General features: G+C 35.6%; 1 protein-coding gene across 3 annotated transcripts in view; it reads left to right on the top strand.

Moving 5' to 3' along the window:
- The window catches only part of ATF1 (activating transcription factor 1), a 62,654-nt gene extending 36,770 nt beyond the window's left edge, over positions 1 to 25,884 (top strand). The window contains exons 3-8 of one of the 3 annotated variants that reach the window (XM_061127865.1): positions 2,801 to 2,920; positions 5,584 to 5,684; positions 15,855 to 15,985; positions 19,085 to 19,267; positions 19,355 to 19,514; positions 24,393 to 25,884. In XM_061127865.1, coding sequence (XP_060983848.1) covers positions 2,801 to 2,920; positions 5,584 to 5,684; positions 15,855 to 15,985; positions 19,085 to 19,267; positions 19,355 to 19,514; positions 24,393 to 24,537 — 840 coding nt within the window. In that variant the 3' untranslated portion in view covers positions 24,538 to 25,884. Of the gene's footprint in view, positions 1 to 2,800; positions 2,921 to 5,583; positions 5,685 to 15,854; positions 15,986 to 19,084; positions 19,268 to 19,354; positions 19,515 to 22,173; positions 22,282 to 24,392 lie in introns of those variants that run through there. The other 2 variants (XM_061127873.1, XM_061127883.1) reach the window with 2 other exon arrangements.
- The last annotated feature ends 720 nt before the right edge of the window (positions 25,885 to 26,604 follow it).

Below are 26,604 nucleotides of genomic sequence, written 5' to 3'. Positions count from 1 at the left end.
TATAAAAGCTTACATCTAACTCCAACCTCTCACTCCATTCCCTCCCTCAGCCCCTCCCCCTAGGTAACCACCAGTCTATTCTCTCTCTAGCCCTGATTCTGTTTCATAGGTTCATCTGTGTCATATTTTAAATTCCATATATAAGTGGGTATCATGGTATTTGTCATCCTTCTTTCTGACTTCACTTAGTATGACAATCTCTAGTTGTATTCATGATGCTGCAAGTGGCATTATTTCCTCTTTAGTGGCTGAGTCGTCTTCCGTTGTTTACGTACACTGCATCTTCTTTATTCATCCACCTGTTGACGGGTGTTTAGTTGTTTCCATGTCTTGCCTGTTGTGTATAGTGCTGCTGTGAACATGGGGATGCATGTATCTTTTGAATTGTGGTTTTGTCCAATATATGCCCAGGAAGTAGGATTGCTGGATCACATGGTAAATCTGTTTTTAGTTTTCCAAGGAATTTCCATACTGTTTTCTATAGTGTCTGCACTACTTCACCAGCTTACAGTCTCACTAACAGTGTAGGAGGGTTCTTTTTTTTTCTCTACACCCTCTCCAGCATTTGTTATTTGTAGACTTCTAAGTATGGCCATTCTGACTGGTGTGAGGTGGTACCTCATTGTATTTTTTTTTTTTTTTTGCAGGATCTTAGTTCCCTATAGGGATCAAATTTGTGCCCACTGCAGTGGAAATTTGGAGTCCTAACCATTGGACCACCAAGGAATTCCCCCTCCCTATAGTTTTGATTTGCATTTTTCTAATAAATAAGCAGTGTTGAACATCTTTTCATGTGCCTGTTAGCCATCTGTATGTCTTCTTTGGAGAAACGTGTTTTTAGGTCTTCTGCCCATTTTCGGATTGGGTCGTTTATTGAGTTGTATGCTCTGTTTGTAAATTTTGAAAAATTAAGCCCTTGTTGGTCACATCATTTGTTAATATTCCCTCCCATTCTGTAGGTTGTCTTTTTGTTTTGTTTATGGTTTCCTTACTGTGTAAAAGTTTGTAAGTTTGATTAGGTCCCTTTTCTTTGTTTTTGTTTTTATTTCTGCTGCCTTGGGAGACTGACCTAAGAAAACATAAGAACGATTTATGTCAGAGAATGTTTCGCCTATGTTCTCTTCTAGGAGTTTTACGGTGTCATGTGTTATTTTTGTATATTGTGAGAGGGTGTGTTGTAGCTGTCCAACTTTCCCAGCACTGCTTGCTGAAGAGACTGTCTTTTCCCATTGTATGAATATACAATATTCATACAATATTGTTTCCTGTGTTGAAGACTGACTGTACATATGTGGGTTTATTTTGGGGTGCTCTTTTCTGAGCCATTGAACTATATGTCTGTTTTTATGCCAATACCAGGCTGTTTTGATTACTGTAGCTTTGTAGTATTGGTGAAGTCTGGGAGGATTATACCTCATGTTTTGTTCTTTTTCTTCAGGATTGCTTTGGCAGTTCTGGGCCTTTTATGGTTCCATGTGATTTTTAGGATTATTTGTTCTAGTTTGGTGAAAAGTATCAGTGGTAATTTGAGAGGGATTGCATTAAATCTGTAGATTGCTTTGGGTATTATTGTGTTTTAACAATATTAACTCTCCCAATCCAAGAGCATGGCCTATCTTTCCATTTCTTTCAATTATCTAATGTTTCCTTTATTAGTGTTTTACAGTTTCAGCCTGTAAGTCTTTCATCTCCTTGGTCAGGTTTATTCCTAAGTATTTTATTTTGGGGGAATGTGATTTTAAAAGGTATTTTTTTACACTCCCTTTCTGATAATTTGGATAAATTTTTATATCTAATATTTTGTGACCTAGGCATTCAGGGGATAGTGAGATGAATTTAATCCAACTTTGGGAAAGGATAAAGAACCTTCAATGAAAGTGAATAAGGCATTATTATTGGGGACCTGATGCATACACAGAAAAGAGTCACGAAGGTGATTTTCAGGACTTGAGGAGCAACCTTGAATTTTATTTTGTGTTTAAGCCCAGGATGAATGCTTAGAACCAGTATAGTCTAGGAGAAGGCGAGAGATCTGAAAATTTCTGGGAAAGCTTCTTGGAAGAGGTAGAACCTGAGCTGAGTCTTGAAAAGTGATGGGTGGACTTTTCTTGGTTTAGTATTTTATTGTGGTATTTCCATGAATCTCCATCTGCTTTCCACAGAAATAAAATATTTCAAGTACAAAATTGAATCATGAAAAAAAATTGTTTTTAAAGATGCTACCCAAAGTTGGTATTTCTCACTTTTTAAAAAATTTTTATTTTTTTTCTTGGCCACACCACACATCATGGGGGATCTTAGTTCCCCAACTAGGGATCGAACCTGTGCCCTCTGCAGTGGAAGCACAGAGTCTTAACCACTGGACTACCAGGGAAGCCTCTCTCTCTTTTTGACCCTTGATTTCTTAATTGGTTTTTAACCAGCTCTCTTCAGAATGACATGTCCTAAAGAACAATGATGTTTTTATACATATAGTCAGTTCCACCACCCAAAATATCTTCCAACCCTGTTCCCCGTACATACCATCAGGAAATTATATATCTTTCAAGATCCAGCTGAAATAGCACCCTATCTTTGCTCCCACAATAGATTGGTTTCTATATTTTTGCTTGTATTATAACTCTTAGTGTTCATTTTATACTCCTAGTACAATCTCCTGCACACAGAAATAGCTAATGTGTGATTAATAGATGTGGTTATATATAATAAGCTCTAAAATGTGTTTTCTAGTATAAAGAACTCAGCTATCTTACATGCACAGGTATTACATTATGTTAATTGAATTTTTATTTGTTCTTAGATGTCATTAAGAGGATCTGCGCCAGTGACAATTGTACCTCTTCCTGGAGAGCAAGTACAGGTTCAGGGGGTCATCCAGACAGCTCAGTCTTCTGTAATTCACCCACCACACGTGCAAACGGTACAGAAATTAAAAGACTTAGTGGTTGAGAGAGGGGACTTGTGAACCTGGAGTCTTTGGACAACTGAAGTTGCTGTAGTTTCAGTATTATAGACCAAGATAACAATGTCTTAGAAATTGGACTATAGAACAAATGAAGTGAATGGAAAAGTTTTAGAACGTCTAGTTTCATGTATATACTACCCAGTGAAAACAGAAGGCAACTTTGGGGAGAAGTTATTGTTTAGAATTTAAGGAAATGAAAGATTTTCTGAAGGGAAAGTACCTTTTTATCCTAGTGGTATCCTTCACGAAAAAGAGAATTCTGAAGAAAGGGTGAAGAAAGTACCTACTTTATGCTTTATGGTGATCAAATAAAAGAGAGTTCACTCATTGTAAAGTTCTTACTTATACCTGTCTACCTGTCTATTTACACCTGGCAACAGTAGGAAGGAAAGAGCCATCCTGGGGTCTTTGCTTTTTACTCTTTCTCCCCATTTTATCTTCTGGCTTCTGTGAGTCTCAGAATGCCTTTGGTCATCTTTCATTTTTAGAAGCATTTTAGAAGCTATCTTGAAAGAAAAGCTGTGTAGCTCATTTTCCCTGAGTATATACAGTGTCTGTGTAGCTCATTTTTCCTCTTGAGTATATACAGTGGCTTGTATAACTCCTCTTTCCTCTTAAGTATTTGCAGTGTCTGTTTAGCTCATTTCCCTCTTCAGTATATACAGTGTCTGTGTAGCTCATTTCCCTCTTGAGTATATACAGTATCTGTGTAGCTCATTTTTCCTCTTGAGTATGTACAGTGTCTGTATAATCCATCTTTCCTCTTGAGTATATACACTGTCTGTGTAGCTGATTTTCCTCTTGAGCATATATGGTGTCTGTATAACTCATTTTTCCTTGACTATACACAGTGTCTGTGTAGCTCTTTTTCCCTCTTGAGTATATACAGCGTCTGCCAGGGCTGTCAGCTCTGGAGCTGCATCTTTATGTATTTTTTCCTTTGTGAAAGGTGACTCCTGCATGGTTTTTCTGAGTTTTTATGTGAAGATTTTACTCTTGCTAGTGCTGTCATTAAAGGTTCTTCCTCTTAGTTATAAATAATGTCTTAGTCCTAGGAATTATTTTCTTACTTGGGTTCACTGGGAGACTGGAGTAAATCTGTGGACAAAAGGTAAAACAGCTAAGATTTAGATTAGAAATGGCATATCTGTGATGCTTGAGGAAACAGAAGCGACTGATCTTCTCTAATTTTTACTGTATTGTTTGTTACTGTGGTTATTTATTAACTATTACTGATTATGACCCATTTTTTCTTTTCTATCAAAAGATAAAGATTTAAGATATAAAAAAGTATAAGTACACTTGAACTCATTTTTGAAGGTGACTATACAGTGTAAAACACACTTCTTTGGAAATTTAAGATCTAAGTCTAAGTAGTTTAGGGGAAGGCTTTCTGTATACAGTAGGTAATTAGAGAATTTATTTATTATGTCCTTTGTAGAAGCCTGTTTTATTTTTTTTTTAAAGAAGTCAGGTATCACAATGTAGCTTCAGAAAAATATTGAGAAATGGAATACATTTTAAAAATTCTTATTTCCTCAATTGTAAGATATAACTTAAAACTTGCATATGGTTATTGTGCTGACTAATTTTAATAGGTTTTCCTTTTTTTTCTCTGCTTGAAACTTTTCTCCTCAACATCTCCAGCACTGGCTTCTCTTGCCTTTCAGATCTCAAGTTAAATATCTCATCAAGAAGGCTTTCACAAACAATCAATAAGTTTATTATTAATCATAGTTAACATTTAATGTGTGTTTGTGCTATGCCTTGCACTAAATGCTTTACATGTATTAACTAATTCAATTATGAAATGAGATAAAGCTAATAATTACAGATTTTTAAGTTTACTTATGTTTGTACCTGCCCTTGCCAGTGACTTCCACTTTGCCAGATCTAATGGTTGTCCTGGGTCCTTACATTACTTCACCTGCTAGCAGAATTTGACATGGTTGATCATTCTTTTCTCCTTAATACTGTCTTTGCTAGTTCATTTAGTATTCCTCCTGCCTCACTGGTGGCTTATTCTTGGCCCCATTTGCTGGTTCCTCCCCTTCTTTCCAACCTCTTACTGCTAAGAATGTCCCTGGATTTTGTCCTATCTCTCCTTGCTGAGCTCACTCAGTCTTGTGGCTTTAAGGACTGTCCTAGAGAGCTGACTTCCAATATGTATGTCTAGCCCAAAGCTCTTCCCTGACACACAGGTTTGTATATTCAGCAGACTCCTCAATGTCATTATCTATTAACTGGTTATTAGTTGGATATCTAATAGCATTTCAAAGCATGTCCAAAATCCAAATCAGATAGCATTAATTATAAAAAATCTGAGTAGTGTGCATCAGTCTCAAGACTGATATTTACAACTCTAGTGCAGTAGTATTGCTTTATTTGGGGGATAGACTTCTTAGTTCAGAGCCTGCTGTGTTGTATGTTCCTTTAGTTTAGACCCCTGAAATAAAGTTTTTCCTTTTTCCTTTTATTTCTTTCTTTTAGACCTTAGATTTAACGACAAATGAATCTGGGTGGTAGAAGACAGATCATTTTTTCTGAAATTAAAACTTAAATTTAATTCTTTGCCCACTCAGTTTGTTCATCTTAGTAAAACCAGTTCTGTTTTTCAGGTATCATCTTTATCAGAGAGTGAGGAGTCTCAGGACTCATCTGACAGCATAGGCTCCTCACAGAAAACCCACGGGATCCTAGCACGGCGCCCATCTTACAGGTTAGTGCTCATGTATCAAATCCTGTGTGTGTTATATTACCACGTGAGTTTGAATGGTGTTGTGCAAAGCAAATTACATCAAGAAGGAACATGTGTTTGTATTAGAAGGCACGTGTTAAGAGAGATAGGCCTGAGCCAGGCAGGTTATGAAGGGCCCCTGTTGCTGTGCTAAGGAGGAATTTAGACTTAACCTTCTGGCAAAGTATTAGATATCTGTATTTACTTTTAGTTAACTTTAATAGTAATTTGAAAGGACTGAAGATTTTAAGAATTGAACTACTTTGTGTTCCCTTCCTTAGCCTCCTAGCTTTTGTCTCTCCCTTTTGTGTGTGTCCCTTTGGTGAAACACAACTCTTCTATATTCTGCATATATTCTAGGCCTCATTTCCTCCTGGAAGCATTCTTTGTTTATTTCTCTGGAGCTTCCCAAGACCAGGTTAGGTCTTTCTTCAGTGGCATCCTTGAACTGATTCCTTTTATAGTACTTATCTCATCCTGTTAGAATTCCAGTTTATTTATGGGCATGGTCTACACATTATTTTTTGTGATCCCAGGACCTATCAAAATGACCAGCTGAAAGTAGATGCTTAATAATTATTTGCTGAATGAATGGAGAGCTGAAGTAGTGCAACTCACAGAAAGCTTTTAAAATAACCTGGGTGATTTCATATAGGGTAGTGGGATGTCTTTGACATGGGTGGATCTGAGACATTTCTGTGTTAGAACTGACAAAACCTGGTGACCGGAGGGTAGGAGGAAAGGGAGAGAGAAAAGGATGAAATGTTTTTGAAACACATAAACAAATGCAGTAAGGTTTTAGATCTTATAAGAGAATTTTGTATATGCTGTAGAGTCATTCCTGCCTGATGGAACAAATAGGAAAGACTTCATAAAAGATGTGATTTAGTTCATTATCAGTCTGATAAATTTTGAGAGCTAGGAGCAGAGATGGGTTTTGTGAGGCAGAAGGATAGCTTCTTAGGCTGAGGAAACAGGGTAATAAAGGTGGATTATATGATATCAAAGAAGTTGGCCTATCCTGGGGACTGGGAATTTAAGGTACAGAGAGGAACAGGTTGGTTTAGCAAGAAAAGGTAAACAGGAGCCTTGTTACCATGTTAAGGAATTGGGATTCTACTGAATAAACAGTTAACTAATAGAAGAAATTTTGTCTGGAATTTGGGGGAGGGGGTATGTGAAAAATAAGCCTACTAAAAGGAGCTTGTAATCTGAAACTAAAAAAAAGTAATCCAGGGACTTCTCTGGTGGTCTAATGGTTAAGACTCTGTGCCTCCACTGCAGGTGGCGGGGGTTCGATCCCTCATCGGAGAACTAAGATCCCACATGCCATACTGTGTGGCTTGAAAAAAGAGTAATCCACTATGAAAGGAATTTCTCAGCCTTAGAAAACAAAGTCCCAACCAGATAAATTAAAATAAACTTACACCTAGATATATCTTATGAAGCAATAAAAATAAGATCTTTGGAAGAAAGCTTCCAAAGAGAAAAGATGTGACCATTAGTCAGACAACAGATTTTTGAACTGTAGTACTGGGAGACAATGGACTAAAATCTTTATATGACAAGAGAGCATAACAGTTGGCTGAAATTACATATCCACCTGAACAATCACTCAGAAATAATGGTGAAGTTAAATTAAAATCATTTGAAACTGATGTAAGAAATTACTAAAGAGTACATGTCAGGAAGAATAAAATAAAATGAAACAAAAGGAATGTGAATATAAGAATAGTGAACCAAGACATTAAGATACCATTGACTTTTTAGAATAATACTAATAATGATTAATTTGAGTAGTTTAAAATCAAATGTAAAAAATATACCAGACAGAAACATATAAGACTGGAATGGTTTTCTAGAGTCTTGTATTAATTACCTCTAGACTGTTAGACATAATGACCAAAGGAATACAGGTAAAATGTTTACTTTTCAAATAGGAGGGCTCTCAGCACAAAACAGGTAGCTCCTGGATAAGATACTTACTAATGAATTGTGCATTTATAGGAAATAACAGAAGTGTCTTCTAATCCTATTCCAATAAATATAAAGCCATGTACAGACAAATACGTGAGCTGAAACCGAATGGGAAGCAGAAGCAAACCAACATGACAGACAGCAGGGTACACCCATTGCTTCCGCAGGAAGGGGCCATGAGCCCAAGACTTTTGTATTAAGCTGAAAACCCTACAAGAAGCTAGAACATCTGAAAGAAAGCTTCCTCAAGTGAAGTTTTCTGAATTTATCAAAAATCAACCAAATATGAATTTACAATCAGAAATCAAACATACAAGGAAATAAACCATCGTAAGTGAGAATCAAAAGAAACAGTATATAGTCAACTCAAATGCAGAAAAAGTACTTATAAAATTCAGCACATACTCATATTTTTAGCAAGTAAAGAATAAAAATGGACTTTCCTAGCATACATAGACTTTGAGAACTGAACTATACATAACGGCAGATCATAGCTCAAGTTCCAAACTGGCCACTACATGGTGCACACAGGGTCAAATCTGATTAGCACTGCAGAGTCTTTGAAAACTGAAACTGATGTTGGAACTACAACCCACAGAAGGCCAATCAGAACTTGTGGCTTAGACACAACCAGGTTGATACCCTGCTAAAAGAAGAATATCAAAAATTCTCTGAAGGATTTAAAAGAGTCAGATATTATAATATTGAAAATGTCCATTACTTGGCATACAAAGAACCTGAAAGAATCTTAACTTGTAAGGAAAGACTATCAGCAAATGCCATCATCTCCTAGATGAACAAGATACTGGAATTATATGACAAGGACTTTAAAGGAGCTATTACTGCAATGTTCTAACGAGTAAGGGTAGATTCTCTTGAAATGAATGGAAAGATAGAAACTCTCAGCAAAAAAATAGATATAAAGAGAACAAAATAGAAATTCTATAGCTGAGAAATACAGTTAACAGAAATAAAACCTCACTGGATGGATTAAATAGAACAGAGGTAAGAAGTTTCTCAACTTAAAGATAGTTCAATGGAGAGTATCCAGTCTGAAGAATAGAGATCAGAAAAATTAATTCTCAGGGACTGGAGAGACAATACCCAAAGATTTAACACTGTGTCATGTGAGTCATAGAACGGAAAAAAAGTATGTTGCAGAAAAAATACTTTTGGAAATAATGACTGAAATGTTCCCAAGTTCAGTGAAACCTACAGATTCAAAAAACTTCACAAATCTTAAACAGGGTAAAACACAAAGAAACCCCTGCCCAGACATACCATAATCAAATAGCTATGAAATAAACACATACTGTGAGCAACCACTTATATGACACACCACTTATAAGGGAATGCTGTGAAAGACTATAGATTTCTCACCAAAACTGTTCAGGCTAGAAGAAATGAATAGCATTTTTAAAGTGCTGAAAGAAAAGAACTGTTAATCCAGAATTCTGTGTCTTGTAAAAATAACCCTCGGAAATGGAGTTGAACTAAGTATCCTCAGATAAAAGAAAACTAGGAGAAATCATTAACAGCTGAGTTGCTCTAAAATAACTGCTAAGTTATTAAGACCAGAGGAAACTTGGAATAGCAAGATCTGGGCAAATATAATAGACTGTTCTTCTGTGAATAGTTTGATAGTTGAAATATATTTGACAGTTGAAAAAAATGACACTGATGGGGCTTTCAGTGTATGCAGAGGTAATATATAAAACAACTTACAAAATAAATGGGATAAGATAGGGATTTAGTATGGTAGTAAGGTTTCTAAGGTTCACTTCAAGTGGTAAAACATTGACTAAGTAGACTTGTTATCTGTATTGTAACACCAGAGCAACTACTAAAGAAACTATACAAAGAGATTTAGTCAAATACACAATAGGTAAATTAAAATGGAGTTTTAAAAAATCTTAACTCAAAAGAATGCAGAAGAATTTTTTTAAAAAGCAAATAATAAAATGTTAGTTTCACCAATATCAATAATTATATTAAGAGAGCATTGGGACTTCCCTGGTGGGCCAGTGGTTAAGACTCCACACTTTCCAACCTAAATGTCCATCAACAGAGGAATGGATAAAAGAAAATGTGGTCCACGTACACTATGGAATATTACTCAGCCATAAAAGGAACAAAATAGTGCCATTTGCAGAGACATAGATAGACCTAGGGACTGCGATACAGAGTGAGATAAGTCAGAAAGAGAAAACCAGATACTGTATAATATTGTTTATATTTGGAGTCTAGGAAAATGGTACAGGTGAACTTATTTGCAAAACAGAAATAGTGACACAGATGTAGAGAAACAGTTAACAGATACCAAGGCGGGTGGGTGGGATGAATTGGGAGAGTGGGATTGACATATATACACTGTTATGTATAAAAATAGATAAGCTAATGAGAACCTGCTGTATAGCACAGGGGACTCAGCTTAGTGCTCTGTGGTGACCTGAATGGGAAGGAAATCTAAAAAGAGGGGGTATATGTGTGTTTATAACTGATTCACTTTGCTGTATGGCAGAAATTAAGACAACACTGTAAAGCAGCTATACTCTATGATAAAAATCAATGTTAAAAAAGACTGCACTTCCACTACAGAAGGCGTGGGTTCCATCCCTGATCAGGGAGGTTCCCCGTGCCCTGTGGTGTGGCCCAAAAAGAAAAAAAAGAGCACATGACTTAAACTCACTAATTAAAAGAGATTATAAAACTATATACCAATATTCTTTGTGAATACAGACACAAAAATCCTCAACAATTTGTTAGTAAATCAAATACCTTAACAGATAGAAGGTATTATACACCATAATTGAGTAGGATTGATTCCAGGAATGGAAAATTGGTTTAACATCTGAAAGTCAATTAATGTAATAAATCATATTTGTAGGATAAAACCAAAAAACTTACAGTCATCTCAACAGACACAAAAAGCATTTGATGAAATTGGGGTTAAAGGACTTCCCCAATGACTTAGCCCTAAGGAATCTGCCTGCCAATGCAGGAGATTCAAGAGACAAGGGAATGACAACCCACTCTAGTGTTCTTGCCTGGAGAATCCCAGGGAGAGAAGAGCCTAGTAGGCTGCAGTTCAGAGTCACTAAGAATCAGACACAACTGAATGACCAAGCACACACACAGTACCCTTTAATGATAAAAATTCTCATCAAACAAATAGATGGGAATTTCCTCAACCTGATGATGAGTATCTACAAAAGCCCATAGCTGACATATTTAATGGAGAAAGATTGAGTATTTTCTCCTCCTGAGAGCAGGCACAGGACAAGACTGTGAATGCTTACTCTCACTGCTTCCACTCTTAGGCACTTAGGCAAGAAAATTGAATAAAAAGCATACTGGAAAGGAAGAAATAAAAGTTTGCAGATAACAGTGATTTCATATATAGAAAATCCCAAAGGATCCACTAAAGTAGAAATAATAAACAAGTTCAGCAGGGTTGCAGGATACAAAATGAATTCTGTTTTTCTACACTAGCAATAAACAATCCAGAAATGAAATTAAGAAAACAGTCCTACTCATAACAACATAAACTATATAAAATACATGAAATTAAATTTATAAATTCAAATTATATATCAGGTCAGCCAAAAAGTTTAGTTGGGTTTTTTTCCATATGGAAAAGCCTAAATGAACTTTTTGGCCAGTCAAGTAAATTTAACAGATGTATATAAAATTAATACTTGCATATTAAAAACTACAAAACTTCATTGAGAGGAATTTTTAAAAATCTTAACTGGAAAGACATTATGTGTTCATTAACTGGAAGACGGAATATTGTTAAGACAAATTACCCAGTTAAAAAATGAGGAAAAGACTAGAATATTTATCCAAAGAAGATACACAAATGGCCAATAAGCATGTGAAAAATTGTTCAGCATGAATTGTCATTAGGTAAATGCAAATCAAAATAATGAGATACCACTTCAAACCTAGTAGGATGCTTAAAAAATCCAAAACATAACAAATGTTGGTAAGGGGAACAGTGGCTGTGGAATTAATCTGGCAGTTCTTCAAAATACTGAACATATTTACCTTATAAACCACTACTACTATTGCTATACATCTAAGCAAGAGAAATAACAATCACAATAAAAGTAAAGTGGGTGTGTTGGTATCATACAAAACAGACTTGAGAGCAAAACATATTATCAGAGATAAAATCAGTTCACCAAGAAGATATAACAACCCTAAATATGTATGCACTTAACAACAGAGCTTCAGAATACGTGTATCAAAAACTTAGAGAACTGCAAAGCAAAATAAATCCACAGTTACAGTTGAAAATTTGTGTACATCTGAGTATCCAACAGAAGTTACAGCAGAAAATAAACAAGATTATAGAACTGAACAATACCATCAACCAGTTGGATCTAATTGGCATTGTTAGAACACTTCACCTACATGCACAAAGAATATCCACCAAGAAAGACCACATCCTGGATCATAACAAACCTTAACAAATTTAGAAAAACTGAAATTACACAAAGTTCTTTACTCATACTTGAATTAGACTAGAAGCCAATAAAGGAAAGATAACAGGAAATCTCCATACAGAAATTAACACACTTAGAAATAATCTGTGGTCCAAACAGAAAATCTTAAGGGAAATTAGAAAACATTGAACTTAATGAAAGATAAAAATACAAAATACCAAACTCTGTAGGAAATAACAAATCAGTAGGAAATAGAGGGAAATTTACCTTACTAAACACTTTATAGGAAGGAAGGTCTCAAATCAATAGTCTCAGCTTCCACTTTAAGAAACTAGGGGTAAAACAAAATAAGCTTAAAACAAGCAGGAGAAACAAAATAATAGAGATTAAGAGCAGAAATCAGGGAATTCCCTGGCAGTCTGTTGCTTAGGACTCCATGTTTCCACTGCTGGAGGGTTCAATTCCTGGTTGGGGAACTAACATCCTGCAAGAGAAGTGGCGCAAGTGGGGGTGCGGGAGAGCAGAAATCTGTGAACTTAAAGAGAAAACGAATAGAGATAATATAACTGAAAGGTGTTTCTTTGCGGGGGTGGAGGGGTGTGGAATCAGTAAAATTGATAATCTTGTAGCAAGATGGCTGGATGGTGAATATAAAGGGAAGAGTGGTTGGAGAAGTCACAGGGACAAACCTTGTCAACCATGTCATTTATTCTGATAGGGAACCATTGCACATGAGTGATTTGATCTAACTGACATTTTGATTGGTTGTTGTGTGGAGAAAAGACTGTAGCAAGGAGGACCTGCTAGAGGCTATTGTTCAGTCAGGAGGAGTTGGTGGCATGGACTTGGGGAACAACAGTGGAGGTGATGAGGATGGGTAAGATTCTGAATATATTTTCAAGATAGAGACAATGGGATTTGTTTATGAATTGGATAAAGGTGGTGAGAAAGAGGATGACTCCAAAATTTTTGAAAAGTAGGGCTGATATTTACTGACATGGTAAGACTGCCAGGGGTAGAAGAATATCTGATACTAGATTTGAAGGTATTAAGTTTGAGGTGCCTGTTGAATGGAAGCATTCAATACACAGTTGGATATGTGAGTTTCGAGTTCAGGAGAGAAGCTGAGAAAATACCATTTTGCGGGGTCATCAGTGTATACAAGGTATTCAGGCCTTTGGGACAGATGAGTTCATTGGAAAGAATGTAGATAGAGAAGTCCAAAAGATGGCTCTTTTAAGATTCTCCAAGGTTGAATAAGGAGGATGAGGAAGAATGTAAGACAATGGCAAATAGTATCTCAAAATATAGTAAAAATAAAGTAATATATGTGGGAATGATAAATAACAATTTAGATAATGGCACTCATTGAGAGGGGAAAAGGTCAGGGAAAGGAATTGGTGGTGACATTTTGGTGTATATGTAACTTAATTCCTGTTAAAAATGAGGTATCTGAAGCAAACATGGCAAAATGGCCATCAATTGATTCCTAGTATGTGGTACATAGGTGTTTTACTTTCTGTCCTTTTTTCGGCTGAGCTGGGTCTTGCACAACTTTTTCTCTAGTTGAGGTGAGCTACTCTTGAGCTGCTCTCTAGTTGTGGTGTGCAGGCTTCTTGTGGCGGCTTCTCTCAGTGCTGAGCACGGGCTCTAGGGTGCATGCGCTCAGCAGTCGTAGTTCTCTGGCTCTAGAGCACAGGCTTAGGAGTTGTGGCACACAGACTTAATTGCTCCACAGCATGTGGGATCTTCAGGAACCAGGGATTGAACCAGTGGCTCCTGCATTGGCAGGTGGATTCTTTACCACTGAGCCACCAAGGAAGCCCTTCTGTATTTTTTGTGCTCAAAATATTTCATAACTTAAAATTGAAAAAGAAATGGGAACAGCATTCCACAGTTTTATGCAAGGCTGGCTGCCTAGGACCATGCAGGCAGTTTGTTAAATGTATTCTCGAGGTCTGTCCCAACCTGCTCACTCAAATCATTAGAGGTGCCATTTGGGAATCTGGATTCAGTAAGCCTCTCCAGATGATTCTGGTATATAGCAGGTTTGGGAAGCACAGTGTCTGCTCTACAGACGGGTAACACAGAGTTCCTAGGACTGCCACGTCCTTTGTTCTCCAATGTGGAACTTCTGTTAGTGTAGTCAACACTTGTAGTTCCTGGTGGGAAGACTGTCCAGGTTAAGGGCACCAAGCTGGGAAAGGATCTTCAACATGTGATAAGAGAACATCTGAAGGATCTGAAATTATATGGCCTCCAATGAAGAAAACCTGATGCAGGTGTCAGATATTGCAAAGCTAGGGCATGGATATAGGATTAGGGTATAAAGTTTAACTTTCTCTAGTTTCACTGGGTGGAATTAGCTTTGAATCTAAACAAGGATGAGCTCTAACCATCCAATAATTGAATAGTTTGCTTTTTGAAATTGTGGATGCCTTACTCCTCGAAATAGAAGCTGTTAGTAATATTAGCGAATTGCTCAATGGGGTGGAAGTTTAGCATAGGTAACATGAAAGATCTCTTTTAATGCTAAGGGTTATTATTTTTTTTCTTTGTGATTCTTTTTTGTTCTTGTTTTTGCACAAGTAGTTAAGGTTTTCTAATTTTTCTCCAACAAACGTGGAATTCTTCAGTAAAAATTTCTTTTTTCTTTTCTTCTCAGAAACAAATAATGCTCCTTCCATCCCCAGCTGTGTTTTGGAAGACCTTTCTTTTCAGCAAGGCATCTTTTTCCATCCCCTTATTTTTGCTTTATTTTTGTGGAGTCAAGTGTACTTCTTGTTAAAATAATGAATTTTATTTATCACAGATACTCTGTTTTTATAATAGTTTTTTTAACTTTCTATCAAAGTTAGGAAAATGGACTTCATCTCTCCAATTTATACACACACATATACACATTCTTTTACATATGGTTTATCACAGGATACTGACTAGAGTGCCCTGTGTTATACAGTAGGATATTGTTTGTTCATTCTAAATATTACCAGTTTACATTCACTAACCCCAAACTCCCAGTTCATCCCTTTCCACCTTGGGCAAACACCAGTCTTAGAGTAGTATTTTTAATCTCCTTGTTTCTTTCTGAGAACTATGGATTTCTCTTCCATTATAGAGTTGAAGGTTGAAAAAATAAATTTATTTATTGATCGCTGCACCATGCAGCATGTAGGATCTTAGTTCCCAGACCAGGAATCAAACCCGTGCCCTCTGCAGTGGAAGTATGGATTCTTGACCACTGGACCACCAGGAAAGTCCCCAACTTGATCTTTTTAAATAAAGGTCACTGACATTATTTAGAAAATGAATAGTACCTTGTACTCAAAATGGAGCCATCTCCTATAAAGAGACCTTTTCTACCTCTACAAGCACCTTGTTGAAAAGGCACTTTGTATGGGTATTTGTTCATTGTCTCTTTTCAGGTCATCATAAACTAAAATATAACCAGCCTGCTAAACAAAGTCTTGTTGTTCAGTCACTAAGTCATGTCTGATTCTTTGCAGTCCCATGAACTGCAGCACACCAGGCTTCCTTGTCTTTCACTATCTCTAGCGTGTGGTAAAAAAATAGTATGTGCTAAACAAAGGATTCTTTGACACCACAGTTTAGGTGTCTACTAGATCACTGTATTTTTAACCTGAAATTGAAAGAGGTTTAGTAATTTCTTTTTGTAAAGTTGTCCTCATTACAAACATTAATAATAGAGTTCTGTTTTTCACAGAAAGATTTTGAAAGACCTATCTTCTGAAGATACACGGGGCAGAAAAGGAGACGGAGAAAACCCTGGAGTTTCTGCTGTCACTTCTATGTCTGTCCCAACTCCCATCTATCAGACTAGCACCGGACAGTACAGTACGTACAGGAATCATTCCCCACCTGAGAGACAGAAAACAACCTTTCTGTGTGAAGGAGTGCTACAGACAGTCATACTTTAGTAGTCATGATTATTAAAGGGTAATAAGTAACATTTTGAGCCAGAAATAATGCAAAGTTCTTTTTTAGCATTATCTCATTTATTCCCTACAATAATTTTGTAAGGTGGGCAGTTAACAATTTATGAGAGAACTGAGGTTAGAGAGTTAGTCAATTAATATCCCTAAAGTTACACAGCTTGCTAGTGATACATAACTTACATACTTATTTTGGGGGGTGAGTCTGTGAGTTTTGACAGATGCATGGAGTTGCCTAAGCACCACCACAATCAAGATACTCCATCACCCCGAGAAATTCATTTGTGCTGCCCCATTTGTAAATAACCTGTCCCTTCTCTCATAAGCCTTGTTCTTTAAGTCTAATTGGCTCTTGCCACAAAACAGCTGTCCTATCTGACCACCTCTCACCATCTCGACCACCTGGGTTTATACTCTCATCTGAACTACTGCAGTATCTGATTAGTTATCTTGCTTCCCATTCTTGCTCTAATAGTTTTCCATATTGCAACCAAAGCAGTTTATTTAAAAAGTCTATTCGATTACACCACTTAAGCTCAAAATCTTCCAGTGGCTTTCTGACACATTTAGAATAAGTCCTACAAGGCATTACATTCAGGATCTGGCTTTGCCTACTCTGATCTCATCTCCTGCCACTTGATGCCATTTGGTCACACAAAATTTCTTGCTGTTTCTTAAACACATGAAGCTCATTTCTGCCTCAGGATCTTTGGAGGTGTCATCCCTACCACCTGCATGTTCTTGACCCAGATCCTCACAGGGCTTACATTCTCACTCTTGCTCTGCTTAAGTGTCACCTCCTCAGAGAGACCACTGTGGCTAAAATATATTGCTCCACCCTTTATTTTCTTAGGTACTTTCCCAATATAATTACATATAAATGCTTTAAAATATATTTGTTTAATTATAGAATATATGTAATTATAGATTAGCTTATTTGATTTATGAATATAGTTCCTTGAGGGAGAGAACTTTGTCTTGTTCACAACTATAACCTTGGCATATTGGGCCTGGCACATAGTAGGCTTTCAGTAAAGTGTGTTATGAACATATAATTTTAAGAATATGTATAGAATATTTTTGAGAACACAAACTGGGGAAAGTGGTTGCAAGGAAGGAAACTTAGGAGCAGAGCTCAGAAGCAGTTGGGAGGTTCACTTTTCATTTTAAACAAAATTGAATTTTTTTTAATCACACATGTATTATTATTTCCAAAAATATTTAAAACAGCATATTAGCAACTTAAAAGTTATGATACATGGTTTATTATTATGAAAACTATATAGAAACTAAGCCAGTATTTCATATGTTACAATCGAAGTACAGTACATGTTGTATTAAGGACAGTTTGATGCAGCAGAACTTCCTTGGTGATGCAGATGTTCTATATCTGCATTGTTCAGTACAGTAGCTCCTAAGCTGTGTGTGACTACTGATCACCTGGTGAGACTGAGGAACTGAATTTTTTATTTTAATTAAATAGCCATATGTGGCCCATGGCCACTAGACTGAATAGTACAGATTGAGAGTAAATTCAACCAGGTAAATACACGTGTTAATCAAGTACAGGAAGATATGTTGCAAAAATGAAAACAATTCTGTATTAATGTATACATTTGCATATACATCAGGAGATGTGTGTGAATAGATAAATGCCTTGTGTCTTAGTTGCGGTGCACAGGCTCAGTAGTTGCAGCACAAAGGCCTGGTTGTTCTGCAACATGTAGGATGCTAGTTCCCCGACAAGGGATGAATGAATGCAGGGTACCTCTGTCCCCTGCATTGCAAGGCAATTCTTAACCACTGGACCATTAGGGAAGTCCCTATGTTTTGATATTGTGTATCAGTCTATGTGAGCATAGGGAGATACCAGGAAGGATGTGTACCAAAAATAATGGTTACCTCAAGAGGGTGGTAGGAAATGGCAAGTGGAATAAATATGGATAATGGGCCTTTTACTTTTTTTAAAATATATTTTATTTTTTATTTTTTGGCTGCACTGGGTCTTCACTGCTGTGTGCAGTCTTTCTCTAGTTGTGGAAAGCAGGGACTACTCTCTAGTTGTAGTGCATAGTCTTCTCATTGTGGCAGCTTCTCTCATTATGGAGCGTGGGCTCTGGGGCAGGCAGACGCAGTTGCCCTGTGGCTTGTGGGATCTTCCCAGACCAGGGATCAAACCGGTGTCCCCTGCCTTACAAGGCAGATTCTTAACCACTGGACCACCAGGGAGGCTGAACTTCTTTTTATATATATTTATGTATGTATGTAATGTCTGTTACAGGGAAATAGATTGAAAGTAATTGCTATTCTAAGTTTAAAACAAATCTCTACACCTAAAAAACTTTGTCTTTTCTTCTGAAGTCATTTTATAAATTATGTGGGAATATTTGTGGTGTGGCAATAGGGAAAGGTTAAGCATAACTAGAACAGTGTCACCACTGGAGAGTGGAGCTGAGAAAGCCTATGAAGATTTATTTTTTCATGATGTAACCTTTTATCCTTTTTTAATTTTTTTCCATAGGCACACTTAGCTATTCAAAAATTTTAAAGATTTAATTTAAATTTAATTGAAAGATTTTTAATAAAATCTTTGTAATGCTTTTAAGTAAAAATTACAGACTATGTTACTCTTCCCTTCTACTTATTTTTGCTTTAAAAGTTAGTTGTCAGTGGTATCCCTTCTCATGCCCCAGAACTGCTGTGACTAACATTTAACAATTAGCATGTAGTGCTCCATAAAGCCCAAAATGACCAATCAGTTACTGTATAATTTAAGACTAAATTTAAGATTAGTGCAAAATTTTATCTGAAATACAAAATTTTATCAAGAAATGCCAAATTTTACTTCTTTTACATGTAGCTCACCTAAAGTAACCAACAGTCATCAAGTGAAATTGCATTTAAACCTGTTTTAATAAAAAGCGATAGTTCTGTTCGCCAATCCTTTGTAATAAGTGTCTTGTATAGCCTTACATTAGCTATGTTTTCTCTTTGGTTAAAGTTGCCATTGCCCCAAATGGAGCCTTACAGCTGGCCAGTCCAGGCACAGATGGAGTACAGGGCCTTCAGACATTAACCATGACAAATTCAGGAAGTGCTCAACAAGGTACAACAATTCTCCAGTATGCACAGACTTCTGACGGACAGCAGATACTTGTGCCCAGCAACCAGGTTGTTGTACAAAGTAAGTATGCTTACGTATCTATGGAAAGCATCCCAGAGTAGTTTCAAAGACACTTATAAATTTTAATTCATTCTTTGGACCACACAGCTGCGTCAGGAGATATGCAGACATATCAGATCCGTACCACACCTTCAGCTACTTCACTACCACAGACCGTGGTGATGACATCTCCCGTGACCCTTACATCTCAGACAACTAAGACAGATGACCCCCAACTGAAAAGAGAAATAAGGTTGATGAAAAACAGGTAAGTAGTAAAATTATACTATCAGAATGGGTAATGTTTTTATAAATCTCAGATTTTAACTGAGATTATATGTTAGAAATGAGAAGAGTTTATATCAGTTTTATTTTAATTGTTAATCTGTCTTGTATGTTTCTAGCAGATCAGTGAGTCCCTTTGTGCAGTGTCTTATTTATATTGACCTAGAGTTCTTCCATTTTTGTTGCGTTCTTCAAATAGCACTCTTAAGCAAAACTTTTTAAACAGTATATTTTATTCTTGTTGGGTTGACAAAGTTAAGTGAAAATAATAATTTGCTGCTTTCTGTTTGTTGACTAGAGTAAGAATAGGGAAGAATTACTAGGTTTCTGGCATAATACCTAGTATACTTATGGATACAGAATTGTTCTTAAAAATGAATTTTGATCATGAAAATGTAGTAGTCATTTAACCCTCAGAAACATTACCTTTCATTTAATATGTATTTTAAACAATGCTGTTTGCATCTCATGTACATCTGGTATTAAAATGAGAAAAAGAATCTAATGGATAGCCTTCTGCAGTGTGTTCCAGAGAGAAGAAAGAAGATACCAATAAACTATATTAGAAACAAAAAAGGGTAAATAGCTACAGATTACAACAAATTTTTAAAATTATAATAAAGTTCTATTTTCAGGTCCTCTCGAGTAAGTTAGAAAATAAAAGGATATTTTTCTAGAGCAATAAAAATTACCATAAAAGATCAGATGGATACACTTAGTTACTTCAAGATAAAATGTTTTACTAAAAATAAGAGGGAGCAAGTATCACTGTAAATAAACTTGGAAACAAGGCAGAGAGCATCTGTTGTTTTGGAGGTTCCAACAAATACAGTAAGACAAATAAATGAAATAAGTTATGTAAATATTAGAAAAGAATCCTATTTCTTTGCTGATGATATGGTTGTGTACCTAGGAAACCCAGAAGACTTGTTAAAAATTACGAGAGTGAGACTTCTCTTTCTGACAGTGTAACTTCAGCTGCATAATATTTTTAAAAGCTTGATGAAATATAAAATCCATTCTTTTAAATGATTGGATGAGCATGCAGAAAGAGATCTACTGAGGTTAGAAATGAACCAGAAGCACAGGACCATGATGTTAATAAGCACTGAAGCAGCTACTGTATATTCCTGGGGAGAAGTTCAGATCTTTGTAATTGGCATAGCTTTCTTATGCAGAGGGGACCAGGGACAGAGTGTAGGGATTCTAGCTTGGAGAACTACATCAGAGATTTTCTTCCTTGAGGTCAAGACCCAAGAAGATCTACACCCATAAGCTGAGAATTGTAACTTAAAAAATGGATATCAGGACTTCCCTGATAGTCCGGTGGCTAAGAATCTACCTGCCACTGCAGGGGACATTGATTCAATCCCTGGTCCGGGAACTAAGATCCCATATGCCGCAGGGCAGCTAAGCCTGTGTGCCACAACTACTGAGCCTGCGCGCCCTACAGCTGTGTTCTGCAACAAGAGAAACCACCTCAATGAGAAGCCCACACACCACAACTAGAGAGTAACTCCCGCTCACAGCAACAAAGATCCAATGCAGTCCAAAAAAATAGATAAATAAATAATGGATGAGGGTTCATAGGGCCCCAATTGCTTGGAGAAAGCAACCTCAACACAGGGTCTAAAGAATTCCTGCACATTGAGTTCTAACAAATATAAGTTGAAAAATCAGAATACCCAAAGAATTAGGCCTCCATTATATATGCCAAGCCCTTAGACCATTTTCACAAAAAATTATTTCCATTTTCTTGAGGAAACTGAGGCCTAGAGAAGTCTAGTTACTTGACCAAGGTTACACTGCCCAGTAAGTGATAAGAGGTAGGATTTAAATTCATGGGTCCAAATAAAATAAAATAAAATAAATTCATGGGTCCAGGTTTTAGGGTCCAGAGTCTTGAGGAATACCACACAGCCTTTTAGAAGCAAAAGTCAGCAGAAAGAGCAGACAACAGAATGAGTGTTGTGAAGTCTTCAGTTATCTAATGAGAGAGACGGAAAGAAGCATGTTTTTCATATTTAGAAAAGAATGTCATTGAAAATCATCAAAGATCAAGAGACTATAAAAACGATAAAAATTGGAGAAGTAAACTGTTACTTTAATTTTAACAAAGATATATTCATTTGCTTAGAATATCCAGGAGAATAATCTGCAAACTCTTGAGAAATGAAAAAGAACCAGTTCTCTTCAACACTACTGGAAATCCTTGCCAGTTTAGTAAATCAGGAAAAAAGGAGGGATATTACAAGGATTTAAATGAAGAAAATGAAAGCTGTTGCTATTTTTTGTATGATTGCCTGATTTTAAAAAAAAACAAAATGGATTTAGAGAAAGGTTACTGTAAGTAATGAATTTATAAGGTTACTAGATATAAAATCAGTTTCAAAGATCAACTGTTTTCTTCACATCAGCAATAAAGAGTTTAGTAAATAATTATTTAAAAGATACTTATATTATCAATAAATGAAATATATGAGAATAAATCTAACAAAAGATGTCCAGGACATTTATGGAAAATATTATGTTTTTAGAGACATTAAAGAAGATCTAATAAATAAATTGAGGAATATACTATGTCCACAGATATGGAAGCTCAGTATTATAAAGATGACTATTTTTTCCCAATTGATCCATAGATTCAATGCAGTTCCAATCAAAACCCAAACAGGTTGTTTGAAGAACTTGACAAGTTGATACTAAAATTTATAGAAGAGTAAAAAGGGTCAAGAGCAGCCAAAATATTCCAGACAAGAATAAGGTGAGGAGATAATCAAATCTTGTTTAAACCGTGGTAATTAAAATAATGTGATAATGGCATTGAGGTAGACAAAATCACTAGTGAAATAGAGTAGAGAGCTCAGAAACACATCTGTGAATACATGAAACCTTGGTAGGACAGATTATTGAGGGAAGGAGGGACTCCAATAAATGGTGCTAGGATAGTTATTTTATGTCAAAAAATTTCTAATTTCTTCCTCACACCATATCAGATGAATTAAAAGAGTATGTGAAAGGTGAAATTTTAAAAACTTTTAGGTTGAAAATATATAATCTCACAGTTTCAAGTGTAGGCAAGATTCCTTAAAATAACACACACATAAAAAATTAATGTGAAAGATTGATGAATCTTCATTAAAATTAATAACTTCTTTTCATTAAAAGAAAGTGAAAATATAAGCTTCAAACCTACAGAAGATATTTGAAACATATCTGCCCCCCCCAAAAAAGGTTTCTTTGAAAAAATATAAAGATCATCTGAATTAATAACGACCCAACTGAAGAAAAGTTGAATATGTTTTTGAAATGATACACAACTCCACATCCAGAAGAAAATTAAATTGGACTCCTAATTTATAAGACATACAGAAGTAATTACAGATGGATTAAAGACAACTCTGAAAATTAAGCAATAAAATCTTGAAAATAAACTTTAGAAATATATTGCATGGCAGTTTTTAATCTAAGCCAAGAAAAAGACTAAAAAAGAGAATTTATCATATAAGAAATAAAAATATCAGAAATCAAGTGGTAGATTAGAAAATAATGTAGAAACAGATAACGGGTTAGTATGTATGATTCACGGAGAGTTCTTAGGGTGTGTGTCTTTCTAGTGATTTCTAACTGTAAAATAGGCAAAAAGTATGAATAAACAGGCAAATAAATAAGAGCAGATCCAGAGGAGACCGTTAAACTTCTGAAGATGTTCAGTTTCACTAGCAGTTAGGGAAGTAAAAATTAACAGTGAAATGTCTACATGAAAAAGAACTGTGTACCAGTATAGAGACATCATTAAAATAGTATGTTAAAAAAAAAAAAAGCAAGTTGTAGATAATATCTTCAGTTTTTAGTTCAAAAAAAATTCAAAATACTTTACTTGTTGTATTGTATATAAAACTTCAATGAAAATCCATAGAAATATTCTAACAGGACATGTACAAAACTGAGTATCAAAGCATTGTTTATAATTAAAAATTGAAATTTAGAGGATTTATATGTCCAGAGTTAACCAGAGGACCCATACATTTCACTTCTTGGTGTTTATCCAAGAGAAATGGGACATATGTTCTCAGAGACTGGCACAAGGACATGCGTAGCAGCTAAAACTAGTAAATGGCTCAACAGAATGGATCAGCAAATTGTAATGATATCCATACAGTGGGGTATGGATAAATCTCAAAAATATACTGAGTGACAGGAGACCAGACACAAGAGTACATTCTGTATGACTGTTGTCTGAAGGAAGTTCTGTTATAGAATAGGAAAAACTTCATCTTTGGTGATGAAAAAAATCAAAACAAGTAGTTGCTTGGGGAGAATGGGCATGAGGGGACTTCTGGGGCAATAAAAATGTCTGTCTTGATGGATGTGTGGGTTATATAGGTATATGCATTTGCCATAGTGAATTGAATTCTGCACTTAAGATCATTGTGTTTCACTGTATATAGATGATATCTTAATTTTTTTTAATGAGGGGGAAAAAAGGATGACCAGGGGAAATTATTGAAGTGCATTTACCATTTAAAGAATGTGAATTTTTTTCTGACTTTTTTCACCTGGGTTTCCCAGGTGGTACAAATGGTAAAGAAGCTGCCTACCAATGCAGCTTAGACATAATAGACGTAATACATGCCGGTTCGATCCTGGGTCAGGAAGATCCCCTGGAGAAGGGAATGGCAATCCACTCCAGTATTCTTGCCTGGAGAATTCCATGGACAGAGGAGGCTGGCAGGCTACATTCCATAGGGTCGCAGAGTCAGACACTACTGAAGCAACGTAGCGCACACACACAGCACACATTTACCATTTAAAGAATTTGAACTTTTTTCTAACATTGGTTTTTAATGCTTATATTTAGAGAAGCTGCTCGAGAATGTCGCAGAAAGAAGAAAGAATATGTGAAATGCCTGGAAAATCGAGTCGCAGTTCTGGAAAATCAAAACAAAACTCTAATAGAAGAGTTAAAAACTTTGAAGGATCTTTATTCTAATAAAAGTGTTTGATTCTTAAGAAAGAAAATATTTTTGTGGACTTGCCTAAAAATTAGATGGATTTCTTTTTAGTGGAGTTTTATGAATTAAAAGGTCAAAAATGAAGCTTTTTATTTAGGTTTTTACAACTCAAGGAGAAATACCTTACGCAAGAGATCTGGTGACAGAGGATAAAGTGGAAAAAGACCTCAAGAAAGTTACTGGCACAACTGGAAGCTCTGTAAAAATTAAACGTACTCAAGAAACATGTGAAATGAACTTTCACCAATTCGAATTTTCTAAATAACAATAGTTGCCAATATTCCAAAAATGGCAGATAAGATAAAAAATTTGGTAAATCAAATCTTTAAAATAAATCAATTTACTCTTACAGGTTTGCATTTCTGTTTACTAAAATTTATCTTTTTTCAATTGTGTGTGTGTGTTCTGTTTCTGCCAATAAACTCTACATTGCAAATATAAAAGAAAAGCTAATACATAACTAAATATATAAATTATGTATCTTGATTATATATACTTGTTCTGTTGTCAGGTCTCAAATGGGTTTTTAAAGGTCTGTTCATTGGACTCAGGAGGGGTTTTGAGACTAGGTTAACAATTTTTGAGGCCTTGTCCTAAAAGACATCTAAGGTACATGAATGGAGTATGATGATTTTGTAACATTTTTTATCAGAATGGAAAAAGAATTGTTTAAAAGTTTGATACTTTTAAATAGTTTTTTGGTTACTCTGGGAATGGTGATTTTCTACAGATATTTAATAAATTGTTTTTTGATTCTATATTCTGTATGCAGTTGAATATACATTACTTATTCTGTTGTGCTTTAATAGAATGGAATGTTTACAGGCCCTTAAGATAATTAGAGTATTTTAAAAACCTGAAGATGCATACCAAAGTTTTCCAAGAGGATTTTATAATCAGTTTAATGTAAGGTTTATCAGATTCTAAATACAGTTACTAAGGCAATTTTATGTTAGAGACTATTTTGTAATGTAGTGAATGGTACCTTTATAAGAAAAGTGACTGCCAATATATTTTTATAGCTAATCTTTATAAATTCTAAAGTTAAGTTTTTAATGATTATTTTAAATGTTTATATAGTTAGTAAAAAATATTTTGCATCTCAAAGTATCATTTTTATATTATGGGAAGTAAAGTTTCCAGATTGGCTAATATTTGAATTGTAAGTTTTGTATGCAGTTTATCCAAAGTTCAAAAATGCTGTCAGCACACCAGTGTTCAACCTCTGTATTCCAATTTGTATACACTTTGAAATGTACCGCAAAACCATTGTGCGCTTCTTATACAATATGTATCATATTGTTGTGTATGAAATTAAAGGACATTTGATAAAATTAAGTTTGCTGAATATAAAATATACTGCTTGGTATATGAATGATAAGCTTCCTGATAACCATTTTGTTAATTATACTAACTGCAGTGCCTTCCTAGTTTTGAAATGATAAATTTACAAATCTGGGCTGCATAACCTATTTTAAGAAGGGGATATGTTTATGTGTTTTGCTTCAGTCAGAACCAATTATAATAAAGATAGCTAAATATTTTGTTCTACAAGTGTTTAGGACATGGTTAAGGGGCCTGTCATGTAGAAATTTTAATTGATAAATTCTAATAAAATTTTTCATTAACAGGGTCAGGGTCTTTTAGAATGGGACTTTTTCTTGATCTTTTAAAAATGGTACTTTTTTTGTTGCTTTGTCAGCAGTTTATGAAAAGAAAGAAAAATCTGACCACCAGTGGAATTACTTCTGTCTATCACTAGCCTAAAGCCTGAGTCTCAAAACAGTGGCCCATCAGGCTAAAGAATATTAGGAGGTATGGGGTCAGTGGGTTATATCAAAAGTGTTTTAAAAGTTAATTTATTGGGTGGATGTTACATTTGGCTCCAGTAGCCTAGCTCTTAGTGCCTTAGCAACTTAACATACTCAAATATTGTAAACTCTCCACAATCTACACATTTCTGGTGTAGGGTCTTGCTCACTGGTTCACGTTATGTAGTTAAGCTATATGTAACAGGCATGGACAAGCCACTGAGGAGTCCATAAATGCATACCAATT

This window comes from Dama dama, chromosome 3 (genome assembly GCF_033118175.1).
Source record: "Dama dama isolate Ldn47 chromosome 3, ASM3311817v1, whole genome shotgun sequence".
NCBI classification, from domain to species: domain Eukaryota; kingdom Metazoa; phylum Chordata; class Mammalia; order Artiodactyla; family Cervidae; genus Dama; species Dama dama.
The sequence above is the reverse complement of the archived record's forward strand: the minus strand, read 5'-3'. Positions and strand labels throughout refer to the sequence as shown.